The sequence below is a fragment of the Mustela erminea genome, chromosome 19 (genome assembly GCF_009829155.1).
Source record: "Mustela erminea isolate mMusErm1 chromosome 19, mMusErm1.Pri, whole genome shotgun sequence".
Lineage (NCBI taxonomy): Eukaryota > Metazoa > Chordata > Mammalia > Carnivora > Mustelidae > Mustela > Mustela erminea.
The window spans coordinates 44,098,981-44,126,620 of record NC_045632.1 but is presented as its reverse complement, the minus strand read 5'-3'; the positions used below and the strand labels follow the sequence as shown (position 1 = coordinate 44,126,620).

Sequence of the window (27,640 nt, the reverse complement as noted above, 5' to 3'; positions counted from 1 at the left end):
TTCAAAGAGATACAAACACCCCTATGTTTATAGTAGCCAAGATATGGAAGCAGCCCAAGGATCCACAGATTGATGAATGGATAAGGATAAGGAAGATGTGGGGGAGATAGAGAGATAGTAAGATAGATAGATACACACAAACACACACACTCACACACAAAATGGGATCATGAAATCGGGGTGCCTCGGTGGCTCAGTGGGCTAAAGCCTCTGCCTTCAGCTCAGGTCATGATCCCAGGGTCCTGGGATGGAGCCCGTTATTGGGCTCTCTGCTTAGTGGGGAGCCTGCTTCCCTTCCTCTCTCTTTGCCTATCTCTCTGCCTACTTGTGATCTCTGTCAAATAAATAAATAAAATCTTTATAAAATTTTTTTGAAAAAGCATGAAATCTTGCAATTTGCAGCAACATGGATGGACCTGGAGAGTATAATGCTAAGTAAAATAAGTCAGAGAAAGACAAATGGCCTATGATTTCACTCATACGTGGAATTTAGGAAACAAACACGCAAAGGGGAAAAAAAAAAATAAGACAGAGATAAACCAAGAAATAGACTCTTAACTATAGAGAATAAACTGATGGTTACCAGAGGGGAGGTGGATGGGGGGATGGGTTAAATAAGTGATGGGGATTAAGGAACGCACTTACCATGAGTACTGAGTGATGTATGGAAGTGTTGAATCATTATATTGTACAACTGGGGCGCCTGGGTGGCTCAGTGGGTTAAAGCCTCTGCCTTCGGCTCAGGTCATGATCCCAGGGTCCTGGGATCGAGCCCCCACATTGGGCTCTCTGCTCAGCGGGGAGCCTGTTTCCCTTCCTCTCTGCCTGCCTCTCTGCCTACTTGTGATCTCTGTCAAGTAAATAAAATCTTAAAAAATAATTATATTGTACACCTGAAACTAATATAACATTTTATGTTAACTAACTGGAATTAAAATAAAAACTTAAAAAAGAAACAGAAAAAAAAAAGCTGTATGTCACACCCACCAAACCAGATGCCAGAATCCACAACCAAAGAATCAAATGGCAACAGGGGAAGGGAAAAAGGAAGATAAAACTGGAGATCTTCTCCCTGCCTTATGAAGGGTCACAGGAAGTTATTTGTGAAATGTGAATTCCAGTAACAACCTCCTCCCTGGGATGGAACTGTGGGCCATCACAGAGAAATTACTTAATTATTTCTTCCCCCGAGAGTAAACTGGGTCATGCATATGCAGATACTCTTGCTAATGGGTCCCTTTCTGTACAGAGCCAATTTAAAACATAAACTTAGGGAAACAAAACAAGATCATCAGGACATAAAGACTATGACCATATGTGAACGACACAGCAGTAACATCACTGTATAGTTTCCATTACTACCTCCATAATTGAATTCAGCCCAACAGTTAAACTAACGATTTGAATTAAGCAGAAAGGTAATTTGATGCCAAGAAAGATGTGGTAAACTGGAGAGTGGAAAAATACTTGCTAAAGCCACAGACTATTCAGCTGAGATGGATTATTGAAGGGGCCCATGCTGTAGATTTCTTTATGCTGGTACATCATCTGAAAATATCTGGCTTTGGTTTAAGATGGGATATTCTTAAATATGTTTTAAGTTTCCCAAAGCTTAAATCGGCAGTCAGTTCATTTAGTTTGTGGGCAATGCACTAACTTAAGATCCTTTCTTTCCACAGACCAAAATTAATCAATCATCTGTCCCTGGTAAAGAATTTGGGCTTCTGAAAGAATTTTAAATCTATGTTAGGAAAGGCCTGAGGTACTAGGTCTAAAAGGAATTGTGGCAAAGTCTGACTTCTTAGAAACTACTGTCTCAACATGTTTTTCTTTTGAAGAGCAATAAAATTCCATATATGGAATAAGACTTGATGGCATACAACCCAATGAATCTGGTGCCCAGTGGGAGATTTCTGGTGCTCCTAGAGACCCTATGGAAGCAAATATAGCTGAGCAGCAATGCTATATGTCCACTTCTCTTTCCTTATACCCTGAACAAAGGACAGTCCTCACCAGTCTCCAGCTTATAAAACAATATTAAGAAGAGGTGCTCAATAAATAACAGATTCCCACTGTAATAAAAAAGGGAAGAAGAGGATTTAAGGAAGCTGTTTTAAATGGAAAGGAGGGTGCCGGGGTGGTTCAGTGGGTTAAGCCTCTGCCTTTGGTTTGGGGTCCTGGGATTGAGCCCCACATCGGGCTCTCTGCTCCACGGGGAGCCTGCTTCCCCCTCCCCCTCTGCCTACTTGTGATCTCTCTCTGTCAAATAAAGAAATAAAATCTTTAAAAAAAAAATCACAACCTGCATTTAGAATGAATAGTAACCATCATATTACATACTGTTATAAGCTCCTTAAAGGTAGGAATTTTGTTTGTTCAAAATAATGCCTACTAACTGGGGAGATGTAAGGAGTTACTTCTGCTTGCTTCTTTTTAAAAAATATTTATTTATTAGAGAGAGAGAGAATGCGTGCAGACAACAGGAGGAGAAGCAGATGGTGGGGGGGGGGGGTGGGCAGGCAGGGGCTGGATCTCAAGCAGACCATGCTGAGTGTGGAGCCCAACATCGGGTTCAATCCCATAATCCTAAAATCATGAACCGAATCAAAACTAAGAGTCCACTGCTCAACCAACTGAGCCACCCAGAGTGAAAACTGGAAAAGACAAGAACAATGAGAAAGCCTTCTAGCCAAAGGGAAGAGAGGAGACTGGGCCAGAGGCTGCATCCACTTGATTATATAACAAGTGGATGCAAAAAAGTTCGCCTGGTTAAATGTGATGTGCTGGTAAGAGATCACAGAAAGGCTGGGAACAAAAAGATATAGCTAAAAATTACAGAGACTCAGATAAAAGCTGAAATTATAGGAGCAGATGACCTAAACACTGGATGTACATAAAAGAAAAGAATCAAGGGGCACCTGGATGCCTCAGTCATTAATCGTCTGCCTTCAGCTCAGGTCATGATCCCGGGGTCCTGGGATCAAGTCCAATGTTGGGCTCTCTGCTCAGTGGGAAGCCTGCTTTTCCCCTTCTCACTCCCCCTGCTTGTGTTCCTGTTCTCGCTGTCTCTCTCTCTGCCAAATAAATACAGAAAATCTTAAAAAAAAAAAAAAAAAAAAAGAGAGAGAGAGAGAGAGAGAGAGATGAATCAGGGTTCTATCAGCTTCTATTTCTTCACTCACCTCCTAAACTAGCCAGCACCATTTTCTCCTGACAGGTAGAAAGAGATTCTGAAACAATTTTCCATGAAGTATATAAAGAAGGGAGATCAACATTTTTTCAACACCGATTATGTGCTAGGTACTTCATTAAAAAACCACAAAACTTTACATAACCTTCACAATCATTTGAGAAAGAAAATGAGGTTTAAAGTTTTTTTTCTCTGACAACAAGTAGAGCTACAGTCCAGCAGTGCTCCAAAGTCGATGCTTTTACTACAATAGAACATAATCATCCGTAGACTCATTTGGACTACTCTGCTCGACAGCACTTTCTCTTGCCCTGGAAGAGAGGCAACCCTGGCCTCTTCTCACCATCTTCCTCGACCATAAGCAGCCACGGGTTCTCTAGTTCTCGCCTTGATTATAGCTCTCAGGCTGTGCCTATACTGGTTCGTGACAGCTGTACAGCTCACTCCTACTGCCGAGTAGATGCTTCAGGGAAAATGGCATGGAAAAGGCACACAGGAACTTCTGGCAAGTTAAAAAACATGCAAGAAGCAGAATTCTACAGGGGTCAAGGCTTCTAAGTCTACCATTCTCACTAGTGGAAAGGATAAGGAAACAGTCTACAACACTGGATATTTCAAAAATATTTTAAAATTTCACAATTTGTTGTTGTTTTAAATGGCAGTTTTACCTAACTACACTTTGCCCAAGCAAATATTAAAATTCATCTTCCTTCTCAGAATAAATGCAGAAGATTATCACAATTCACTCTCCATCCAGAAACAAGGAGGACAAATAAACCTGACTGAGATGAAATATTCTAAGAAAACAGGCAGCAAAACTGATCAATCTCACAAGAATAATTAAGAGTTGGTTGGGGTGCCTGGGTGGCACAGTCGGTTAAGGGTTCTGACTCTTGGTTTTGGATCAGGGTGGGGAGATCAAGCCTCACGTGGGCTCCAGGCTCAGGGCAAAGTTTGCTTGAGTTTCTCTCTCCTTCTCCCTCTGTCCCTCCCCACTCTGTGCACATGCTCTCTCTCTCTCTCTCTCTCTCATAAATAAATCTATCAAAAGAGGTAATTGCTCATAGAAAATATTTTAACCAAATGTAAGAAAAAAAACAAAAATAATTCATACAAAAACAAATTTCAGGTGCATTAAGAATTTAAGTGTGGGGGCGCCTGGGTGGCTCAGTGGGTTAAGCTGCTGCCTTTGGCTCAGGTCATGATCTCAGGGTCCTGGAATCGAGTCCTGCATCGGGCTCTCTGCTCAGCAGGGAGCCTGCTTCCTCCTCTCTCTCTCTCTGCCTGCCTCTCTGCCTACTTGTGATCTCTCTCTCTGTCTAATAAATAAATAAATAAATCTTTAAAAAAAAAAGAAAAGAATTTAAATGTGAAAAATAAAACTAAAAAAAAAAAAAAAGAAAGAAAATGTTTTAATCAAACTCAAGATTATTATCTTCCAAATAAGAAATCCAAAATAACTTTTCAAACTTTTTTTCTGAAAATCCGAGAACAGATTCTCAAGAGAGGGTTTTTTCTAGGAGGTGGGGTGGGGAAGATGTATTGTTGTTGACAATAAACACAACCTGGGTGCCTGGGTGGCTCAGTGGGTTAAGCCTCTGCCTTCAGCTCGGGTTGTGATCTCAGGGTCCTGGGATGGAGCCCCATATGGGGCTCTCTGCTCGGCGGGGAGCTTGCTTCCCCCTCTCTCTCTGCCTGCCTCTCTGCCTACTTGTGATCTCTCTCTCTCTCTGTCAAATAAATAAATAAAATCTTAAAAAAAAAAAAAACCCACAACCTAACAGGGTTAAAATTCCTTTCAGCTGCACTATGTTCCTAAATTGGTTAATACCCAATGATTTCCAATAGTTTCCAACTCCAATTTAAAAATACATTCCTTGGGCGCCTGGGTGGCTCAGAGGGTTGAGCCGCTGCCTTCGGCTCGGGTCATGATCTCAGGGTCCTGGGATCGAGTCCCGCATCGGGCTCTCTGCTCAGCAGGGAGCCTGCTTCCCTCTCTCTCTCTGCCTGCCTCTCCATCTACTTGTGATTTCTCTCTGTCAAATAAATAAATGCAATCTTTAAAAAAAAAAAATAATAAAAAAAAAATAAAAATAAAAATACATTCCTTTCATAAATAATTTTAGATTTTGTCAAAAGGATAAAATGAATAGCTTACCAAGCAGTATTAAAGGATTTTATGTCCATGCCTCCTCAATCCTTTCTATTTTGCCACATCCTCTCCCTCCCCATTCAACATATCAACACACCAAAAATAAATTAGCCTGCTGTTTTAACTACAGACCTGCATTTGAGGGAGTCTTAGAAGTAGTAAGACTGCAACTTTTGGTTCTGCACATTCTCTCCCATTCATTAGTGTTAATGGGTAGTTGTTCTAGTTCTGTGACATGAATACCATCACAATGCTAATGCTGTATAAGATGCTTAAAAGAAGACATCAAAATCCTCTAAATAATCATGTTTCAAATGTGATACTTCATTATTCCAGGTGGCAACGTCCAGGATGCTCTTTTCCTATGGCTTTCCTAAAGATTCTGCTCCAATACTAGACCCTCAGTGGCCCTGAAAGTGTGATGGGGAGTAACTGTAATAAAACAGACAGAGATGACTCCATCTGTCTGATATTTCAGTGACACATCACTGAAGAGGGAACACATATAAATGACTAGGTCAGCAGTGTTTAGTAAAGTGTATGGTAAAAGTTACACAACAGTCTTCAGCCATTACCCCACAAAGAGAAATAATGAGGCTCTTTAGGGTAGAAGAACCTTATCAGTCAGGAGAGGACAAAGTAATAGCAAAGAAACATAGTCAATACAAAAAATTATTTTAAGATGGATCATGGAGCACATGAGTGGCTCAGTGGGTTACGGAGGGGACTCTGTTTCAGCTCTGGTCATGGTATCGGTGTCATGAGATAAAGCCCCATGTCGGGCTCCTTGGCTTCCCCATCTCTCTCCCTCTGACCCTCCCCCTGCTCATGCAGGCACACAGGCTCTCTCTAAAATAAATAAATAAATCTTATTTTTTAAAAAGGTGGATCATAGGTCTAAACTTGAAATATCACCATAAAACTTACAGAAAAAAAAAAATATCTTTGTGACCTTGAAGCAGGCAAAGATTTCTTGGACAGAACACAACACTAACCATGAAGGGAAAAATTTCAGCTCAGCTAAATCCACCATTAAGGAAACGAAGAGATAAGCTTACACATTAGAAAAAATATTCACGACACACACATCTGACAACAAACTTTTATCCAGAATACACAGAGTTCTACAACAATAAAAAGATAAAACCCTGTAAAAAAATAGGTGAAAGACTTGAATAGACATTTTTTTAAAACATAGAAATGGCAAAAAAACACACAGAAAGGTATCTACCAGGGAAATGGAAATTTAAAACCACAACAAAACACCATTTTACACCTACTACAAGGACTAAAATAATAAGATGAATAACACTCAATATCAGCAAGGACATGAAGCAATTGGAAATCTCATACATTGTTGTCAGGAATGTAAGATGCTACATTTACTCTAGGGATTGTTTCCCACTTTCTTACAAAGTCAAACATGCATCTACCTGTGAATCAGTAATTCTACACTTAAGTACGCACCCAAGAGAAATGAAAATATACTTACATTCACTCACACACACAAAAAAAACTGAATGAGAGGGCGCCTGGGTGGCTCAGTTGGTTAAGCAACTGCCTTTGGCTCAGATCATGATCCCGGAGTCCCAGGATCTAGTCCTGCATCAGGCTCCCAGCTCCACGGGGAGTCTGGTTCTCCCTCTGATTTCTCCCCTTTTATGCTCTCTCCTACTGTCTCTCTCTCTCAAATAAATAAAAACCTTAATAAAAAAAAAGAATGAGAATGTTCAAGACAATCTTATCTAGAAATCAAAACCAATCGAAGGGTAATAAGAAAATTATGGGGGCAGCTGGCTGGCTCAGTTGGAAGAACATGTGCCTCTTGATCTTGGGGTCTTGAGTTCAAGCCCTATGTTGGATATAGACATTATGTAGGTAAATAAAAAACAAAAACAGAAAAACAGGGGCACCTGGGTGGCTCACTGCCTTCAGCTCTGGCCATGATCCCTGGGATCAATCCCTGGGTCCTGAGATCGAGCCCCATTTCAGGCTCTCTGCTCAGCAGAGAGCCTGCTTCCTCCTCTCTCTCTCTCTCTCTGCCTGCCTCTCTGCCTACTTGTGACCTCTGTCAAATAAGTAAAATCTTTTAAAAAAATTATGGAATACTGGGACGCCTGGGTGGCTCAGCTGGTTAAGCAGCTGCCTTCGGCTCAGGTCATGGTCCCAGCGTCCTGGGATCGAGTCCCACATCGGGCTCCTTGCTCAGCAGGGAGCCTGCTTTTCCCTCTGCCTCTGCCTGTCATTCTGTCTGCCTGTGCTCGCCCGCTCTCCCTCTCTCTCTCTGACAAATAAATAAAATCTTTAAAAAAAAAAATTATGGAATACTAATACAGTGAAATATTAATTGACGTTAGGAAAACAACGAACTACTGGGGCACCAGTACTACTGCTGGCTCAGTCGGTGTAACACATGACTCCTGACCTTCTTAGGGTGGTAAGCTGGAGCCCCACATTAAGCTTAGAGTTCACTAAAAACAACAACAACAACAACAAACTACTGATACAGGTCGAAACCATGAATCTCAAAAAGCATGACGGTAGGTGAAAGAAGCCTTATGCAAGACAGTACCTACTGTGTGGTTCCATTCCTATATAAATTTCAAGAAGAAAACTGGTTTATGGTGAAAGAAATCAGAAAGAAGTTACCTGCCTTGGGGATGGGGAGGAACTGACTGGAAAGGGCAATGAGGGAACCTTCTGGGGATGATGAAAATGTTCAACAGTTTATGTAGTCATTACACAGGTATATACAATTGTCACAACTCACTGAACTGAATAACTAAAAACATATTATTGTTAATTATAGTTTAATTTTCAAAAATATTAAGGAATCAGAATTAATCCAAGTGACAGTTAAGTAATTCAGCACAAAGAAAAATTGGACAGCTTTTTAACTTCATCTGAATTTAAAAAACTGTGAAATATTTAAAATACACTAAAAAATATAGAGTACAATACAATGAACATTCATATAACTCAACTTTATCAATCTTCATAGTCTGCCGTATTTGTTCAGCTTTATTTCCTAACTAAAGGCCCCCATGAACCTCTCTTTGATTCCATTCATCCTCCTTGTGCCCAAGTAGTGACTGTAACCTAAATCTGGTGTGTAACAAATTCATTATTTTTCTTGTACCAAGGACCTAAAAAAATAAACTGCACTGCAACAGCACTTTTAGACCACCTGTATTTTATTTATTTACTTATTTTTATTATTCTTTATTTTTTTAAAAGATTTTATTTATTTATTTGTCGCAAAGAGAGGGAGTGCACAAGCAGGCGGAGCCGCAGACAAAGGGAAAAGCAGGCTCCTTGCTGAGCAGGGAGCCACATGTGGGGTTCAATCCCAGGACCCCAAGATCGTTACCTGAGCCAAATGCAGACGCTTAACCAACCGAGCCACCCAGGCACCTTATTTTCTTATTTTTAAAGATTTATTTGTTTGAGAGATAGAGTGCACGCAAGTGCATGCACAAGAGTGGGAAGGGCAGAGGGAGAGAATCTTCAAGCAGACTCCCTGCAGAGTGGAGAGCAGGCCTCAGGACTTGATCCCAAGACCCATGAGATCATGACCTGAGCTGAAACCAATGGTCAAGAGCTTAACCAAGGGGCACCTGGGTGGCCCAGTTGGTTAAGCGTCTGCCTTCGGCTCAGGTCATGGTCTCAGGGTCCTGGGATCAAGTCCCACATCGGACTCTGCTCAGCAGGGAGCCTGCTTTTTCCCACATCTCTTCCTGCCACTCTGCCTACTTGTGATCTCTGCCAAATAAATAAAATCTTAAAAAAAAAAAAAAAAAGAGCTTAACCAAATGGACCACCCAGGCACCCCTAGGTCACCTGTGTTTTGTTTATTTATTTTTTAAAAGATTTTATTTATTTATTTGACAGAGAGAGATCACAAGTAGGCAGAGAGGCAGGCAGAGAGAGGAGGAAGCAAGCTCCCTGCTGAGCAGAGAGCCCGATGTGGGGCTCGATCCCAGGACCCTGGGACCACGACCCAAGCCAAAGGCAGAGGCTTTAAGTCACTGAGCCACCCAGGCACCCCTGGTCACCTGTGTTTTAAATAACCTTTTTATACTTGAGATTTGATACTCTATAGACTCCATACTTCTTTCATTTAGTAAACATACATAATACCAGTGATGTGATTGGTGATTTGCTACATGCCAAGACGCAGTTTCACAGGAGCAGAATGCCTGGCATAAAAATAATTTCACACCAGTGTGCTAATACTAATAGAGAATACATTAAACTTCCTGCAAAAGAAGTTGATTCCTTACCTGTCAAAATATTCCAAACATCTAAATCATTGTGAGTAAATTTACTTGGCAACAATGGCCAACACAAATAAAGTATTTATGCAAGTAATTTCCCCTTTCTCCTGATTTTTTTCACACTAAAAGGGCAAAGGGAAAGGAATCACTCAGCATCTAAGTCCTAGAGTTTGGCCTCTCTTTGCAATATTCATTAAGAGAGTCTTGCACTCATTCACTAAAGAACAATGAAGAAATCTCAAGTTATATAATAATCAGTGGCAAAATTAACTGCAATCTAGATCACTCAATATTCCTTCTTCCCCAATGATTCTTTTCTGCTTGAAGAAGATCAGTGCTTCCTGTGTTGGTCTAAAGACCAGTTACTAGTTAAAATGAAAGATGGAAGAGCAAAAGTTGATTTATCTGTATATCTACAACATAAAATCTCTTATCTGGCACCTCTGTGTGTCTCCATCACAACAATAAAGTTCACAATAAGGTATTACAAACCCTGAGGTTCCATCTGAATGATCAAAAAGAGATTAAATTATATTTAGAATATTTTTAGTGTTAAAAATAATTTGATTGTATTTCAATTCTCTGACAGTCCATGTATTTGTATATAGTCAGTTTAACTACAACTCTTCATTCTCTATGTTATAGTTAAGAGTGATAAAATACGAGAACTAGAAGGCATCTTATTTTTAATAGACAAGAAATACAAGGCTTCTAATGTTGAAACTATTTTTTCTAAGATCTTATAGAGAGCTAGTGGCCAGGAGAAAGGCTTTGCTTTATTTTTCTCCCAAGTATCTTATCTTCTCATGCTTAGGTTTGGAACCAAAGCATTTTTAGTACGAGAAGACTCAGGGAGTTTTTATAACTACCGTATCTCAAGGATTGGAGATGTCTTAAGAATCCCAAAGACTTCTTTTGAGACCCAAGCTCAAAAGAAATAGAAGGGAATCTGAGAAATAAAAGGAGTGGGAGGAAAGTTTGGTGGTAGAGGAGTAAGAGCAGACCAGATCTTTCTCCCAACCACAATCTCCCTAGAGAGAAGCACAGGAAAAACATGCAAGGAAAATATTTTTGTCAAAATATATGTAGGGGCGCCTGGGTGGCTCAGTGGGTTAAGCCACTGCCTTCAGCTCGGGTCATGATCCCAGGGTCCTGGGATCGAGTCCCGCATCAGGCTCACTGCTCAGCAGGGAGCCTGCTTCCTCCTCTCTCTCTCTGCCTGCCTCTCTGCCTACTTGTGATCTCTCTCTGTCAAATAAATAAATAAATTCTTTAAAATATATATATATATATATGTAAAAAAATATATGAATATATTTACAAATCTGCCAGACCCAGCTGCTAAAAACTAGGCTGGCAACATTTAAAATTATTTTATTTACTTTCCAGTATCAATGCCATATACTAATCTTGTGACTACTGTCATTATTTTGTATCCTGAAATGAAATTAACAAGTACGGGGCACCTGGGTGGCTCAGTGGGTTAAGCCTCTGCCTTCAGCTCAGGTCATGGTTTCAGGGTCCTGGGATTAAGTCCCACATCAGGCGCTCTGCTCAGCAGGGAGCCTGCTTTCTCCCCTCTCTCTGCCTGCCTCTGTCTACTTTTGATCTCCCTCTCTCTGTCAAATAAATAGAAAATATTTTAAAAATCTTTAAAAAAAAAAAAAAAGAAATTAACAAGTACAAAAAACAACTCCGTAACACGGTAGGTGGATAAAGCAGATCCATATAGAAACATCTGTGGTGAACAACGATTTTCAGAAATTACTTTAGGGTTTTTTTGGTAGAATTTTTATTTGCCCAGAGCCAGGTCAATTTTTTCAATTACTTTTATTTTATGTTCATTGAAAAACAAATTCAGTTCTATCCTAGAATGTAATTAATAATCTTTGAGGAGGGGCACCTGGCTGGCTCAGTCGGTGGAGCATGGGACTCTTGATTGTAGGGTCGTGAGTTCAGAGCGCCATGTTGGGTATAGAGCTTAATTAAGAAAAAAAAATCTTGGGGCGCCTGGGTGGCTCAGTGGATTGGGCCGCTGCCTTCAGCTCAGGTTATAATCCCAGGGTCCTGGGATCAAGCCCTGCATCGGGCTCTCTGCTCTTCGGGAAGCCTGCTTCCTCCTCTCTCTGCCTGCCTCTCGCTGACTTGTGATCTCTGTCAAATAAAATAAATAAAATAAATCTTTAAAAAAAAAGAAAAAAACATCTTTGAGAAGACTAATGTCAAATATTTATCCTTAGTACTCTAAAATGTAGTATAGATTACTAGTGGTTTTTTAAAATGTAGACAGCCCTTATTGCAATGAAAACAGTTAACAATTTAAATGCCTTTACTGACCAACAATTACAGCCAAATAAGGAGGTAAATCCAAGACACTTACTGTTCAGTGAAACAATGTGTTTCATTTGGGCAAACATTTATTTGTAAAGGTGGATACAGTTTAGAGAATGCTACTTTGCTAAAATTGATGTTTTTCAAAAGTAAAATAACATGGTAATATACTAAAAATGGAAAAGCTAACAGAAAAAGTTTTCCTGGAATGATTATAAAAGAAAACTGACTTTTGCATTACAAAGCAGTTAGCAGACAATGAATAAAATTGTTATGAGAATACCTAAAACATCAGTTTATTATTTTTACTAATAATACATTAAAATTATTAAAAAGTCAGTTTTTTACGGGGCACCTGGGTGGCTCAGTGGGTTAAAGCCTCTGCCTTCCGCTCAGGTCATTATCCCAGGGTCCTGGGATGGAGCCCCACATTGGGCTCTCTCCTCAGTGGGGAGCCTGCTTCTCCCTCTCTCTCTGCCTGCCTCTCTGCCTACTTGTGATCTCTGTCAAATAAATAAATAAAATCTTCAAAAAAAAAGTCAGTGTTTCAGAGTCTTGAAAATCAGCTATTTCATAGAGCGGGAGTTTATTTCATAAAGCGGGAGTTTGAATATCACTTGCTTCTTCCTACCTTTGAACATGCCATTGCCCCCACAAAGAATATTTAAATCTATCTTCTGAACTCCCACCCAACCCGTCTACCACCTGACCCAAAACACAATCCTAACACCAGTTGTTTCGCTATTCCAAGTTCTTCCAGCATTTGTCTAGCACTTGTAATGGACAAAATAATGTAGGTTAATTTATCTGCAGTTTATTAGCATGTGTAAGGGTACTTATTAAAAGTAGGGCCTGTGCAGGGGTGCTTGGCTGACTGAGTTGCTAGAGCATGAGACTCTTGATCAGGGGTCATGAGTCCAAACCCCATGTTGGCCAAAGAGTTTACTTTAAAAAAAAAAAAGCAGGGCCTCTGGGGCTCCTATTTTCTTTTCATCGCTCCCAGAGTGCCTAACAGGGTGTGGGTATTCAATATGAGCAGATTAATCACATACGGCTATCTGGGCCCAGCACGAAAAATCATAGACAAAGGTGAGGAGGTATTAATAATAAGCTCCAGACAGATGCAACAACACAGAATCCAGGAGCACAATTTCCTGCACATTAAGCCAATCATAACAATAAATCCTGTTGGTCTTTAGACTTGCTAGCATCTTAACTTAAACAGATTCATCAGAGAAGCAGTCTATCGTAATGATAAATACCAAGAGGTATGGAGTCAGATAAATCTCAACAACTACCCTGCCACTACCACCCAACTGCTATGACCAACGACAAATTATTTAATCTCTCTAGGCCTCAATTTCTTCACATTGATTATGCCTGCCTCATGGTGCAGTTAGAAGAATAAATTGTGATAATGCACAAACACAGCTTAGCAGCATAAGCTCTCAATAATATCATCATCATCATCATCATCATCATTATTTAAATTTTAAATTTTTTTAAAATTTACAATTAAAAAAAATTTTTTTAAATTTACAATTTAGCTATAAAATATCTTGGGGCGCCTGGATGGCTCAGTCGGTAGAGCACTTGACTCTTGATCTTGGAGGTTATGAGTTTGAGACCCACATTAGGCATACACATTACAAATTTTTTTCAATTTTTAAATTATTTTTTTATTTTTAAAATCAATAAAAATCAATAATAAATAATAATAATAAATAAATCAATAACTTCAATGTCTGTATTGTAATAGTGGAGGCAAGTCTGTGTAGCAACCACCCCATTCCATAGTTCACAGTTTGGTGAAGTCGCCAATCTTGAAAGGGGGAGGCAGGCTTCCTGCTGAGCAGAGAGCCTGATGCAGGGCTCGATCCCAGGACCCTGGGATCATGACCTGAGCTGAAGGCAGAGGCTTTAACCCACTGAGCCACCCAGGCGCCCCGAAGCCGCCAATCTTGATATACCAGGGATGGGCGCATGACTCAGGCCTAAATCACAGCTTCCATCATTGTAGAAATAGTGATAGTTGGAAGAGGTAGACAAAGCAGAGCTAATCAGAGTCCTTCCAAGAAACTGGTACGGTGCTAGAAGAAAAATGTTTCTTTTTTAACAGGGGTTATTAAGTTACAGCAATATATTCCTAGAACTGCCAATGGCATTTTAGCTGACTATACAGAATTAGACTCTCCACAGCAGGACATGTTGCAGCCAAGATAATTTGAGCCTTTGGATCTCTCTGGACCTAAACCTAGATCCACCCCACCCAGTCTTAGGAACTATATGAGGCAATACATTCCAATTCTGCTTAGTTTGGTTTGGGTTTCTGCAACCAAAATAATTTTTACTAAAAAAAATTGTACAGGGGTGCCTGGGTGGCTCAGTTGGTTAAGCATCTGACTTTGGCTCAGGTCATGATCCCAGGGTCCTGGGATCAAGCCTTGTGTTGTACTCCCTGTACTTCCTGCTCTGTGGGGAGTCTGTATCTCCCTCTCCCTCTGCCCCTCCCTGCCACTCATGCTCTCTCTCACTATCTCTCTGAAATAAATAAATAACATCTTTATTAAAAAATAGTTTTATTGATCAACTAATAAATTGATTTTTTACTAATAAGTCTATGATTTTTCTGAGCCTCCTTCAAAATCAAAGCTTCCCATTTTCCAAGTGTGAAATAACATTTTATACACACGACAGATTATTCTTAACAGGTCATATGTCAAAGAATTTAGTAATGTCTTGGGAGCCAAGTCACAGAAACAAACCAAGTTTGAGTTCTGTAATTCTTTTACTCTTTCCAAAAGGCAATCTACAGACACCATAATCTCTGGTACTTTATTTGTATAGAAAATATTTCATGAGTTGTGTTTTTTAAACTGAAATCAAACACAAATTGTATGAAGGAATCAGCGTATTTTCCTTACATTGGCACTCATGTAAAGTAATAAAAAAAATAAAAATAACTAAATCAACTGTATTTCTCCAGACACAAAATATTAAACACACCAGAACATACAGTCGTTTCTCCAAAGCCAAAAGCTCCTTTCTGTAATCTAGGGAAAAGCCCCTTTAAAGGAAGAATATGCTCTTATACTGTGTGACTAGATGTAGAGTAATGTTTATAAACTAAGATTTTTCTTCTCTGTCCCCAGAGCCAGAAGAGTTGTATCGCCCAAGGGCTTTATAACAAAGCTGAATGGTATAAGCTTAATATCCTCCCAAGTATTCCATTTTTTCCGACTGAAAACCATTCTCCTATTATCGCTGAATAGAAACCTCAGGGCCGGGGTGCCTGGGTGGTTCAGTCAGTTAAACAAGCAGCTGCCTTTGGCTCAGGTCATGATCCCAGGGTCCTGGGATTGAACCCCTCACTGTGCTCCCTGCTTAGCAGGGAGCCTGCATCTCCCACTCCTTCTGCTTGCTGCTACCCCCCCCCCCCAGCTTATATTCTCTCTTTCTGTGGCAAATAAATAAATAAACAAAATCTTTAAAAAAAGAAAGAAAAGAAACCAGAGGGCTAATTAATTACATCCAATTTGACCCCACAGTCCATCATTTCTTCCTTTAAAACACTGGCTCATAATTTTTCACCAATGTCTCTGAGGGATCAAATGCCTGTGCTTGCAAAAGAGGCTCACTGCCAGAAATTTTCTACAGGTGTCAAATCTTTGGGTGCAGAGGCAGTCAGAAGGAGGCTCTCTAGGTAGGAGAAGGTCCCCAGTGGATTCTGCTGACCCCTGGCAAAAATCACCTGCTTTAACTGTTCTTTGAACTGCATTTTCCCTTCTATTCCCACTGCTACCATCACCACCCTTCTCAGTGGTCACCACCTCTGCTTTGGGCTGCTTTCATTAGACAGCTGTAGTTTTTCCTACCTTTCGTCTTTCCTCTCTGCATTGTATCCAGTGCATCCACTCCTGCCAACCCAAAATTCTGTTCCCATCATGTCACTTCCTGGCTCAAAAACAGATTGCATCAGTTCCCCACCCTTCCATCTCTTTAACCTCTTCCTTTGTCTGTTGGCCTGTTCTCCTTGTCTTATAAATATGTCCCAATTCTTCTCCATGTAAAACAAAATAAAAAGCAGCCAACTACAAAAGTAAAACCTTCCTTGGACACTTCATTTAATTCTAGATGCCACTGTTGCCTCTTTTATTTTTTTCCTGAGAAACTTGGTCTACTCACTGCCTTTCGATCCTGTCACTCTGCTGAAATTGCTCTTACAAGAACTCTAATGATTTGGTTCTCTAATTACCAAATCCAATGGACTTCTTAGTTCTTGACTTTCCTGGCTTCTGTAGCAACTGAAGATGCTGATCACATCCTCCTTTTTGGAATTCTTGCCTCACTGACTTGTACTGCACCATTTTCTCCAGGCTCCCTCTCTACCTCTCAGACCACTTCTTTCCAGACTCTTCTTCCTGCACTCCTTGTTTCAAATGTTGTTCTGCAGGGTCCCATCCTGGTTCCACTTCACTTTTTAATTTGCTTTTTCCTTTCCTTTTTTTTTTTTTTTTTAAGATTTTATTAATTAATTAATTAATTTGACAGAGAGACAGAGAGAGCACAAGCAAGCAGAGGAGCAGGCAGAGGGAGAGGGAGAAGCAGGCTCTCCACTGAGCAGGAAGCCCAATGCGGGGCTTGATCTCAGGACCCTGGCCGGGACATGACCTGAGACAAAGTCAGCTGCTTAACTGACTGAGTCACCCAGGTGCCCCAATTTGCACTCTCTCTTGATGATTACATCAATATTCATGGCATCAAATACCACCTCTATCCTGACATCTCATAAATCTTCATTCTCACATTTCTCTTGACTGGAGACCATACTCCAGACCAGCTACTGGACTTTTGCACCAGGATGTCACACAAGTAACTCCAACATGCCCCAAACCAAACTCCTTGTCTTCACTCAAAACACAGCTCCTCCCCTGTTGCTTTTGTTACTTATAGTTATCTGGTTTCCCAGGCGGGAAGTCTAGGAGTTATCCTCCACTTTTCCCTTTCCCTCAGCCCCCAAGCTGATAATTTAGACCAGCTGTTTCTTTTTTTCTTTTCTTTTATTTACTTACTTGTCAGAGAGAGAGAGAATGAGCAGAAGCACGGGGAGCGGCAGGCAGAGGGAGAAGCAGACCCTCCCCTCAGTGCTGGGATCATGATCTGAGCTGAAGGAAGATGCTCAACCGACAGAGCCATCCAAGAGCCCCAGACCTGCTGTTTCTATCTTCCTATTATATTTCAGCTTCATACTGTCCCATCCAGTCTCATAATCATTATGGTATTGCAACAGTCTCCTAATTGCTTCCCCTTACCTCATGTCTTGAGCTCCCATACTCCATCTGCCCTTCTGAACTTCCTAAGACATCACTCCCTCATTTAAAACACTTTAAATTAGCTTGGGTGGCTCCCCAGGCCTAAAACTTTTGCAAGCACACACCCCTCTGGTAAAATGTGAGTCTACATTCTCAATGTGTGAATATTCATTAATGCATATACATTATTAAACATCCATAAAATAGAGAAATCGAGAGAGAATGGCATAAAGATTAAATTAAGACAGTAACATATTCCTGATGAAGTCATACTATCATTAGCTACTCTATGACTCAAACTACAAGTTTGAGGGCCAAGTTCGTTAATAATTATAATGTGGTAATCCACATTTCAAATAGTCTTCCTGGCAAATTCATTTTTTAGGCTGACTTTTTGACACATATGATTACCTTGAAATGTGACAAAGAGCTCCTACTGGAAGAATTGTTAGCTTTATGTTTTTGCTATTGTTTGTAGTATTATAATTACCTTTAATCCATGGTTTCTTTGTGCAAATCTTTAAGCCACCTGTTCATTTTGAGAAGACTAATTAAGTTAAAAGCACATGATACAATGTATATCCACCCAGTTAGGCTCAAGTAAACTACAATAAGTCACAATATGATAATAGCAAATTAGTAAGGTCACCACTCTCAATCCCTTTGCTTTGTGAAGCTTTCCTCAAGACATCACCTGGTATATCAAATGCGTAATGGCCCTGTCTTATAACACACTGAGAGAATCAGTATCACCCATACATTAAATATTAATATAGCTCAAGTTCTTTTTTCAGGTTGAAAAGTAAATATAAACCCCATTTAGAGATGACTGCTTGTGTTGCATACAGGCTCTTGATGATCTCTGGCCTCTGCCCACCTTTCCAGCATACTTTCAGGCACACATTTCCCGTACCTTACCATGCTTTACTTCTCTCAACACACCAGCTACTTGTCACTGTCTTACCTTGGATGCTCTGTCTTCTTAGCACTTCCTTCTCTGCTTTGAGGCACCATGTTCTCACCTCTTTTAAAGCACTTATCATAACCTATTATAACTGTTTCCTTACTAGCCTAAAGGGCAAGGATTACTCCCAGTTTTTAATTCCTGCCATCTACCACAACACCTTGTTTGCAGTAGGTACTTAATAAATGTTGACTGACAGAATGAAAAAGGTCCAAATTCCTCTGGCTGACTTTCAAGGCCTTGCATAATCTGGCTCCAATTTATCTACCCAGCCTTCTTTTCTTCCAAGTCCATTCCTATTCTCCTCACTTCCTATCATATGTCATGCTCATTTTGGCTTTTTTCAGGTTACCCCCTCATCCTGGAAGAACTTCCATCTAGAGTAGCAATCTGTCCTTCAAGACTCAGATCTAATTATCCTTTTCCCATGATGTCACACTCTACTCTTCCACCCCACAACTGATCATTCCCTTCAGAGAACTCTGAAAGAGGGAGTACTACACATGTGATCACTTACCCTCTATGTGGCAGTTTCTCTCCCCAGTTTCAGTCTAAGTTCTTTGACACCAGGGACCACCTTCAACTTACTTTGCATGCTGATCTCTCACAACACATTGCAACATGGTGATGCACGAGAGAGGCTGAGTGACCCGAATGACTGGTTATAGGTAGCATAGTACAAGGGAGAAAGCATGGCCTGGGTTGTAGTCCAAGTGCCACCACAATTAGCTAGTTGACCTCAAATACCTCGACCTCTCTGGTCATTAATTCATCATCTGGAAGGTAAGACTTTTTTTTTTTTTTAAGATTTTTTAATTTATTTGATATATATAGAGAGATCACAAGTAGATAGAGAGGCAGGCAGTGAGAGAGGAGGAAGCAGGCTCCCTGCTGAGCAGAGAGCCCCATGCTGGGCTCGATCCCAGGACCCTGAGATCATGACCTGAGCCGAAGGCAGAGGCTTAACCCGCTGAGCCTCCCAGGTGCCCCTGGAAGCTAAGACTTTACAACCTTTAAAATTCCAGGGAAGGCTTTTTGCGCAAAGAACAATAAAATTTTTCCCCTAAAAAAATCAAAAGAAATTGTGAGACCTTTAGTAACTCACTTAACTTTAATGAACTATAGTACAATCATTTGCAAAACATAACCCAGTGCTCGCTTCGGCAGCACATATACAAACACAGACAGCCTATCAGCTCCAAGGACCATGTAAAGGTCAAATGAGAAAACACATATAAAAATAAACAGATAGGGATGCCTGGATGGCTCAGTAAGTTAAGTGTCCGACTCTTGATCCCAGCTCAGGTCTTGATATCAGAGTTCTGAGTTCAAGCCCCACACTGGGCTCCACACTGAGCATGAAGCCTATTTAAAATAAAAAAAAAAAAATTTTTTTTTAAATGCATAAAATGCTGATAAAAATGTAAGGCATTTGGGGCACCTGGGTGGCTCAGTGGGTTAAAGCCTCTGCCTTCGGCTCAGGACATGATCCCAGGGTCCTGGGATTGAGCCCCACATTGGCTCTCTGCTCAGCAGGGAGCTTGCTTCCTCTCTGCCTGCCTCTCTGCCTGCTTGTGATCTCGGTCTATCAAATAAATAATAAATCTTAAAAAAAAAAAACAACTTAAAAAAATGTAAGGCATTATTATACTATTATGCTACTTAGTGAAAAATGCAAGCAAATGGCAATATTTGTTGTCCAGTTAGGATAGTGTGTAAATCTAGCCTGGAACAGGTCTTGGATCCTCAAATAATCCACCAAGCTCAGAACAGCAGAACACTTCCATAGCCACAGGCTACACTCATGCCTGTGTACAAAAGATACACATTTGGTTACCAAGTAAAGTAACCTTTATCCCAGAAGAATTACACAGCAGGTAACATACTGAAGTTACTGAGTTACCAGTTAAGATCTAAATTAAAGCCTGGTTTTGGTTTCTAAAATGTTCTTAGAATTTTCATAACCACTCTATATTAGAGTTAATAAACTTTTCCTATTTTGATAATAATTGGGAGGACATATTTTAGCATGAGGAGACTCTCTGAGAAGTAATCTAGTTACAAAGAAATAGTTTCTCATATAAACATGTCTAATCATTCAAGTGAAACATGACAAGGCTGGTTAAACAAAAAGAAACAGAGAAACACAAACTTCCTGACAATTCAGACTTTCTTCAAGAGATCAATTAATGGATATATATGCAAAGTATGAAAGAAAATGTAAAATGTTGGGACACCTGGGTGGCTCAGTGGGTTAAAGCCTCTGCCTTCAGCCCAGGTCATGATCCCAGGGTCCTGGGATCGAGCCCAGCATGGGGCTCTCTGCTCAGCAGGGAGCCTACTTCTCCCTCTCTCTCTGCCTGCCTCTGTGCCTACTTGTGATCTCTGTCTGTCAAATAAATAAATAAAATCTTAAAAAAAAAAAAAGAATGTAAAATATTTTTCTTAGGAGACTTTCAACTTGTTCAACAAAGGAGGAAAGTGGCAGTGTAGGAATTCAGACTAGTTTAATTTAGCAGCCTATTAATGTCAATAATATGTTACATGTCCCCTAACAGGCACAAAGAACCACATTATATATAACACTCAAAATCTCAAAGCATCCTGGATACAAAAATTATTTTCAATTTTCAAGTTAAATTTCATGCCAATTCACTTCCTCTATACACTTAACCATCTTCTTTTTAGTAGATTTGATAACAAACGTTTGGAACTACATTCAGGCAATAAAAGATGATTTTCCAACAATATTCCAAAGAGAATTGCTTCAAAAAAAAAATAAAGATCTTTTCTCAAATATCAAACCTTAAATGGAACAGTCTATACTATCTTCCCTCACCTCTTTTGGAACATTTTTTGAGGTATGATTTGTGTTCATTTAGTTCATTTCACAGCCCTAAAAATATAAATTCTAGAAGCTTCCTAGTTAGACCATTTTTAGCACTCCAGATACACAAATTGAACATACAATACCTGATAGATGAGTAGTCACCCCTTTATATAAAGCTTACAGTCTGGATATCTCTGCATAGCATATCTTAATATCAATGTTAACAGTCACTAGCCGAAACTACAAGCACACAGTGTAAAGCAAGTTTTCAGGTTCTGAGTGGTAAAATTGCTTTGCAGCCTTTTGGCTAAAATCAGGGGTAAGGTTCTGAGTGATAACTGTAAAGAGGAAAAATCAAAGGGATGGAAAACTAAATGTAAATTTAGAAATAAAAATGTAGGCCTATACAAGAGATAATAGGAAAACAAGATTAGAAAAAGGCATTTGCAACGAAGAAATGCAAACTCATTCTTAACCTATTTACTTAAAATTCTTTTTTTTTAAATTTTTATTTTATTAAATTTTTTTTAAGATTTTATTTATTTATTTGACAGATAGAGATCACAAGTAGGCAGAGAGGCAGCCAGAGAGAGAGAGAGGAGGAAGCAGGCTCCCTGCTGAGCAGAGAGCCCGATGCGGGACTGGATCCCAGGACCCTGAGATCATGACCTGAGCCAAAGGCAGCGGCTTAACCCACTGAGCCACCCAGGCGCCCCTTTACTTAAAATTCTTATCATGAATTTCTTTTCAAGTAAAATGGCACCTTGGATTTTAACAACTTGTTATCCTGGCTGTTCTGAGAGTGTCATCTCACAGCATACCTTCATGACCCACTCCTACCTTCCTCATTCTGACTTAGGTTTTTATTATTGTTGTTTACTGCTGTATTCCCAGTCCCTAAGAAAGTGCCCAGCACACAAAGGTCAAACAACAACCCTTTGAGGGAGGTATTATTATCATCCTGGTTTTTCAGATGAGGAAACTGAGGCTTAGCAAAGTTGAGTAACTTGCCCAGGGGTTACAAACCACTAGCCCGAAACAGACCCACGTCTGTCTGACCACAAAATCCTCATTTGTGCTTACCCTCACCGGGCAAAATAACTTCCTACTGTCTCTTATTTTTGTGTATTTACTGGTGGCAGCTTTCTCTTAGCGGAAGCTTCAACTTCTCCATCAACCTTTTCCCAGGCATCCTCAACCTCTGACCCCCACTAAAGTCTTCTACAGATCCCTCCTTCCTTTGTGCTGTATTCTCTCCAGAGTTCTATTATAACATTACTTTTAGCCCCTTGCCATAGTTATTTCCCATCTCTCTCTCTTATCTGAACAAACTTCCTGAGGGCAGGAATCAGGTATCTTCAAGAGCCTCCGGCATATGGTAAAGTGGAGTAAATGTTCGATGTATGAATGAACAAACCCGACAAATCCATGACATAAAAAGGAACGCTTCAGCTCAGTTCCCTAACCACAGGCAACCAGAGACCTCCGCTTTCCTTTGCTTGGGGGTGGTAAGGGCATGCCTGAAATTCCCTGCCCACATCACAAGAGCATCACTGTGCTTCTTAAGACAGATTTTCAAGTTTTGAGACATCTAATGAAAGAAAAATAAGGTTCCAAAACTTTAAGGGCTAAACATAAGATCTGTCTTTTGGATGTGGCCTACCTGGATGGAACATCAGCTCTTGATTTTAAATAATGTTTGACTGGTTCAATTAAATCACTGTTTTCAGTGATTTTGCATATTCTAAGTGATTTTATTTTTATATCTCTTTGGCTTGAAAAGTGTAATTTCATACTTCCCCACACATTTAAGGACAAAAACTGCTTGTCTTTTACAAAATAGGAAAATAAAATAGAACCTCTGTGTTAGGTAAAAAGGCACTCAATAAATATGTTATGCTGCTGTTTGTAAAGCCTCCTTCTAAAAGCACATGTGGCCTATTTTAGACTAATGAATACTGGGCAACATTTACTAGATGATTTTCATTTAATTGGTAGGAATACCAGGTTCAAAACATATCTAAACAAAAACTGGGTTTTTAAAACAATATATGGTATAAAGAGCTGAAATGTCTGCCCCATTACCGGTGAGTACTACATAAATAGTACTACTTCAATATTCTGGTTCTAAGAATTTATAACCAATGCTTAGCTAGACCAATTTCGAGGTGCACATTTAAGTTACAAGGTCACAATTTTTTTTATACACCCACTGCCCAAGCCACAGTCTATAATTTTACTCCATTTATTAACACTAATTTTTGGCCCCACCTATAAGTGAGATATAAATAAGATTTATAAATAGGATATTATAAAGATGGGACACTGGAATTTCACACTTGGAGCACATGCAAAGTAACATTTTTCCAAATATTTACAAGCAGATTTGGAAAAAAGTGAAAATCACTTTACCAAGCTGGACTTCTGACCTCAGTTCCATGACTAGTCTCTGCCTACCCTTATTCCCCACCCATTCCCTTCTGTGCTTCCTCTGCCAGGAATACCCTCTTGACTCATCTCTGCCTGCCTATGTCCATTACTTCCTTAGAAACCTGGCTCAAGATTCAGCTCCTTGAAAAGGCCTCCCTGACTAATCCTGATTTCCACTACTTCCTAACTGTGCATTCCCTTGGCATTTATATATAGTTTGCATTACATAATCAGTAACTTAAAGATGTTTTGCATTTTTCCATCATGTCCCCAGCTAGAGACCAAATAGAGGAACATTATCTCTTATAGCTTCTACTACACAGCCTGTAATAAATGCTTCCTTCTTGAATGACTGAATCACCACTGAGAGAAAGGCAAAGGCTCACAAATTTCTGAAGTAAGCAAGTGGCTTTTCAGATCACCTTGACAATACTCTACCACCTCCAACACACATGAACACTTCACGGAAATGAGATTTACTTTTGCCGTCCATAAATTCAACAAAAAAGATCCAGGTTACAGATCACGTACATACTTAAAGCAAATAATAATAGCGGCTATTCAAACGTATCTTGAGATTTAACATTTCAGGCTTCATTTAAAGCCTTGAAGCAGCACGCCTGTGAATGATAGGAAGCTGGCACCAGTCTGTTGCAAAAGGGGTAAAACTCTAGTTGGCAGTGAATGTTCAAACACGTGAGCCCCCACTGTTAAACAAGGCTCATTAGCCACACAAACTTGCTGTTTCAGCTTTCTGGCTTCGATGAAGTGCTATGATCTCTTTTGGTTATTGTCGAGAGCCAACGATGAATTAAATTCCCATAAATTAACCAATAGTTTTGATGGTTTGCCCAAACGTACCACTGGCATGGGGGTGGGGGTGGGATGTGTGTGTGTATGTTTTAAACAAACAGACCCTCTCTCGCCCCGGGGAGTCAGATCTGAGTGAAGAAAGCGCCAACCCGGCACTTCTCAGGAGGCGAAGCGAGACCTCCAGGACTCGAGCCCTTCAGTATCCCCCTAGTCAGCTTATCTTGCAGAGGCGGGGCTTCAAGCGCTGCTGCTTTTCACTAAATCTCAACCAGAGTCCTTAGGGACTGAAAGCCAACTTTTCCTTCAAGGAGCATCAGTTTTTTCCATACTCAAAGCCCCAGTAGGCAGGGTCCAAGGAAGAGCCGGGCCACCCGCGCGGGGAAGCTGAGGACGCGGGGCGGGGAGGTATTGGGGGGACACGGACTCTCTCCGCAAAGAGGGCAGGATGGCAGAAACAAAGTGAGCGCCCGCCAGCCCAGCGCCGCCCGCCGCCCGCCGGCCCCGCTCACCCTCCAGCAGCACCTCCTTGCCCGCGCGCTTCAGCGCCTGCACGGCCTGGTCGTGGGTGGCCTGGCGCAGGTCGGTGCCGTTCACCGACAGGATGGCGTCGCCCAGCCGCAGCGCCCGGCTCTGGTCGGCCGCCAGCCCCGGGAAGATCTTGGAGATGAGGATCGGCATCCGGTTCTCGCGGCCGCCCTTGATGCTGATGCCCAGGCCGCCCGCCTCTTGCTTCACTACGCGCACCCGGCGCACCGGCGGCGACGCGCCCGCCTCGCCCGCCGGGCCCCGCGGCGGCGCGGGCGGGCTCGGGGGACCCAGGCCGCGGCTGGGGCTCCCCGGTAGCGAGTCGCCGGCGCCGCCGCCGTTCGGGAGGCCGTTGAAGGCAGCCGCCGCCGGCCCCAGAGCCTGCTCGGACTCAGCCGCCGCAGCGTCGCCGGTGAGGCTTAGACTCTCCCCGCTGAGCTCGGCCACCACCCGGACCCAGCGCTCCCTCAGGAGCAGCTCCACCAGCCCTGCTTTGGTGGCCCGCGTCCACACCGCCATGGCCGGCCCCACTCCCGCCGCCGCAGTCGCCGCAGCTACCCTCATTCCAGTCAGGCAGCCTCGGCGCTTCCCCCTTCCCGCCCGAGGGGGCGGGTCCGGGCCCTCCCCCATCGCGGTCTTTCATTATTCATGAGAGGCCACGCCCACCGCCCGGAGGGGCGGGGAGTGGCAGGAGGAGAGGCTTCCGGGAGGTTAAGTTGCTGCGCTCAGTTAGGTCAGTCCCTTGATGCACGCTGGACGTGGCCGCCCTGGTGCAAAGAGGCTTCTTCTCAAGTTCTCCTTCCGTTGGTCTCCGATGGCCACCTCTGAAGAGTTCTGACCCTTGCCACGCAGTTCGAGCAAAATTAGCCTCAAGCAGCACTTTGCAAGCCTGCAAGACTTGGTTGCACGTTCACTCTTGCATTGATTGGTTCATTATGTATTTACTGAGTGCTCAAGCCTGAGCTCCTTTTGATGCCTGGAGATGAGCTGAACAAACCGTACCACAGTTAAGAGCTGGCGGTCTAGTGGGGGAGGAGGACGAAGAACCAACCAACCTGAGGTTACTATGCGGTTAAGTGACATGTAGAAAACGCCCTCAGAGCAGAGTAAATGAAACCTTTGGATGGGCCTGGGGTCAGCTTTCCAGAGGTGACAGTGGAAGGTGAGTAGGTGGAGCAGAGAGAATTGCATAAGCATAGGTCCAGAGACATGAATGCAGGCATTTGTAATCACCTGCTTACTTGCCTGTAGAGAGAGAGGACCATTGCTTCTTCAGCCTGGCAGCCACAATAGGTAGGCCTCAAAGACATTTACAGAATGACGGTTACTTAGGCAGATGTCAGAATTCCAGTGTGAACAGAGCATAGGGGCAGGGGAGGCAGCAGGAAAGGAATGTGTAAAACCTCGTATCATCAAATATGGGAGAGTTTGGAGTTGGATTTGTAGATCTAACTGTCTTTATGCTGGAAGTCATGGCCGATTGTTGGGGCAAATATTGATGGGTATCCCCAGAAACTGTATGCACACAGCAGAACCTGCAGTGGCTTTTATCCAAAGACATGAGTGTTGCAATGCACCCACTTCCAGGTTCATGGGCTGGGAGAGCTAAGGAAACTGAGGCCCAGAGTGCCAACGACTCCAGCCCAAAGTTCATTGTGAGGAGAAAAAAACAGGTCTCCCAGCCTCCTGGTCCAGGGCTTTACTACATACCCCAGATCTCAAAAAGGAGGGTCCAGAAATCACACTGCTGACAGAGATCTCAGCAAAAACACGAGGTAAGGTGCCCTGTAACTTTCCTTCAGCAGTAAAAGTGAAATCCCCGTGTTTTCACTTGTGCCAGTGGGGCTGCAAGCAGAGGGAATGAATGTGCACCAATTCCCATAAAAGGGTCTGTATACCTGCTTGCTCATGAAGTACATGTTGAAGCTCGCGAGCTATGGCCATGCACTTCTCTCTGAATGCACAATCATGTATGGGCAGGAACACTCAAAGAGCCTCCTATACTAGGAGTTGAAACAATAAAAATGGAGACTGGAAAGTATCCAGAGCTCAAACGAAGAATTCAAAATGAGAAAAATTCTTACCAAAAAAATCATTACAGCAGAATCCTTCTTTGCAATTAGGAGAGCAGGATTTTCCAAGCTGCAAATGTCAGCAGAAGCTCAACCCTCCAATTCTCTCCTAAATCAATTGCAATGAGGCCAGCTCCCTGTTCCGGCAGGTCCCAATGTGCCCAAGTGCTTCTATAGTCACAGACGTTTCTGGCTTTGCTCCAGCTGAGGCGTGAGCCCCCAGAGGCCTGAGCTATGTGAAATTTCTGCTTATTAGAGAGCACTTGGCAGCCAATTCCTTAGAGTAGAAGCACTATTTTGAACAGTTTTATGTCCATAATCATCAAGGTTGGGCACCTGACAACACCTTTATTAGCAAAAGGGAAGTGCTGGAAATTCTTTCCAGAAGTATCAAGACGTTTTTGATCAAGAGAGTTGGAGGAAGTCATAGATCTTCCAACTAAATAGCAAGGACACTTAGGTAAGATAAGTTATGTGACAAAATATTTAACTCTAAGAGAGAAGGTAATGGAGATTGCTATTTGGGTTACTTGGGGGTTTTTACTTAAAAGATTATTTTTAAGTATATCCATGAAAAATTCCCAATTTATTGAGCTGTTTTTATGAGATCCTCCATCAGAATCTAATTTTCAGTGTTCTCTCTCATTACTATGTTCTGATCAGTCACACTCATCCAGTCTGGTCAGTGTCTCCCCGATGCCTTGCACTTTCCCTACTGAGGCCATCCTTCCAAACACCTCCTGC

The 27,640-nt window shown here is 41.7% G+C and overlaps 1 protein-coding gene across 1 annotated transcript in view; it reads right to left on the bottom strand.

Moving 5' to 3' along the window:
- SNTB2 (syntrophin beta 2) overlaps positions 1-25,449 on the bottom strand; it is a 114,268-nt gene extending 88,819 nt beyond the window's left edge. The window contains exon 1 of the mRNA XM_032324985.1: positions 24,809-25,449. Within this exon, the coding sequence (XP_032180876.1) occupies positions 24,809-25,388 (580 nt within the window). The 5' untranslated portion in view covers positions 25,389-25,449. The remainder of the gene's footprint in view (positions 1-24,808) is intronic.
- Positions 25,450-27,640: the final 2,191 nt, after the last annotated feature.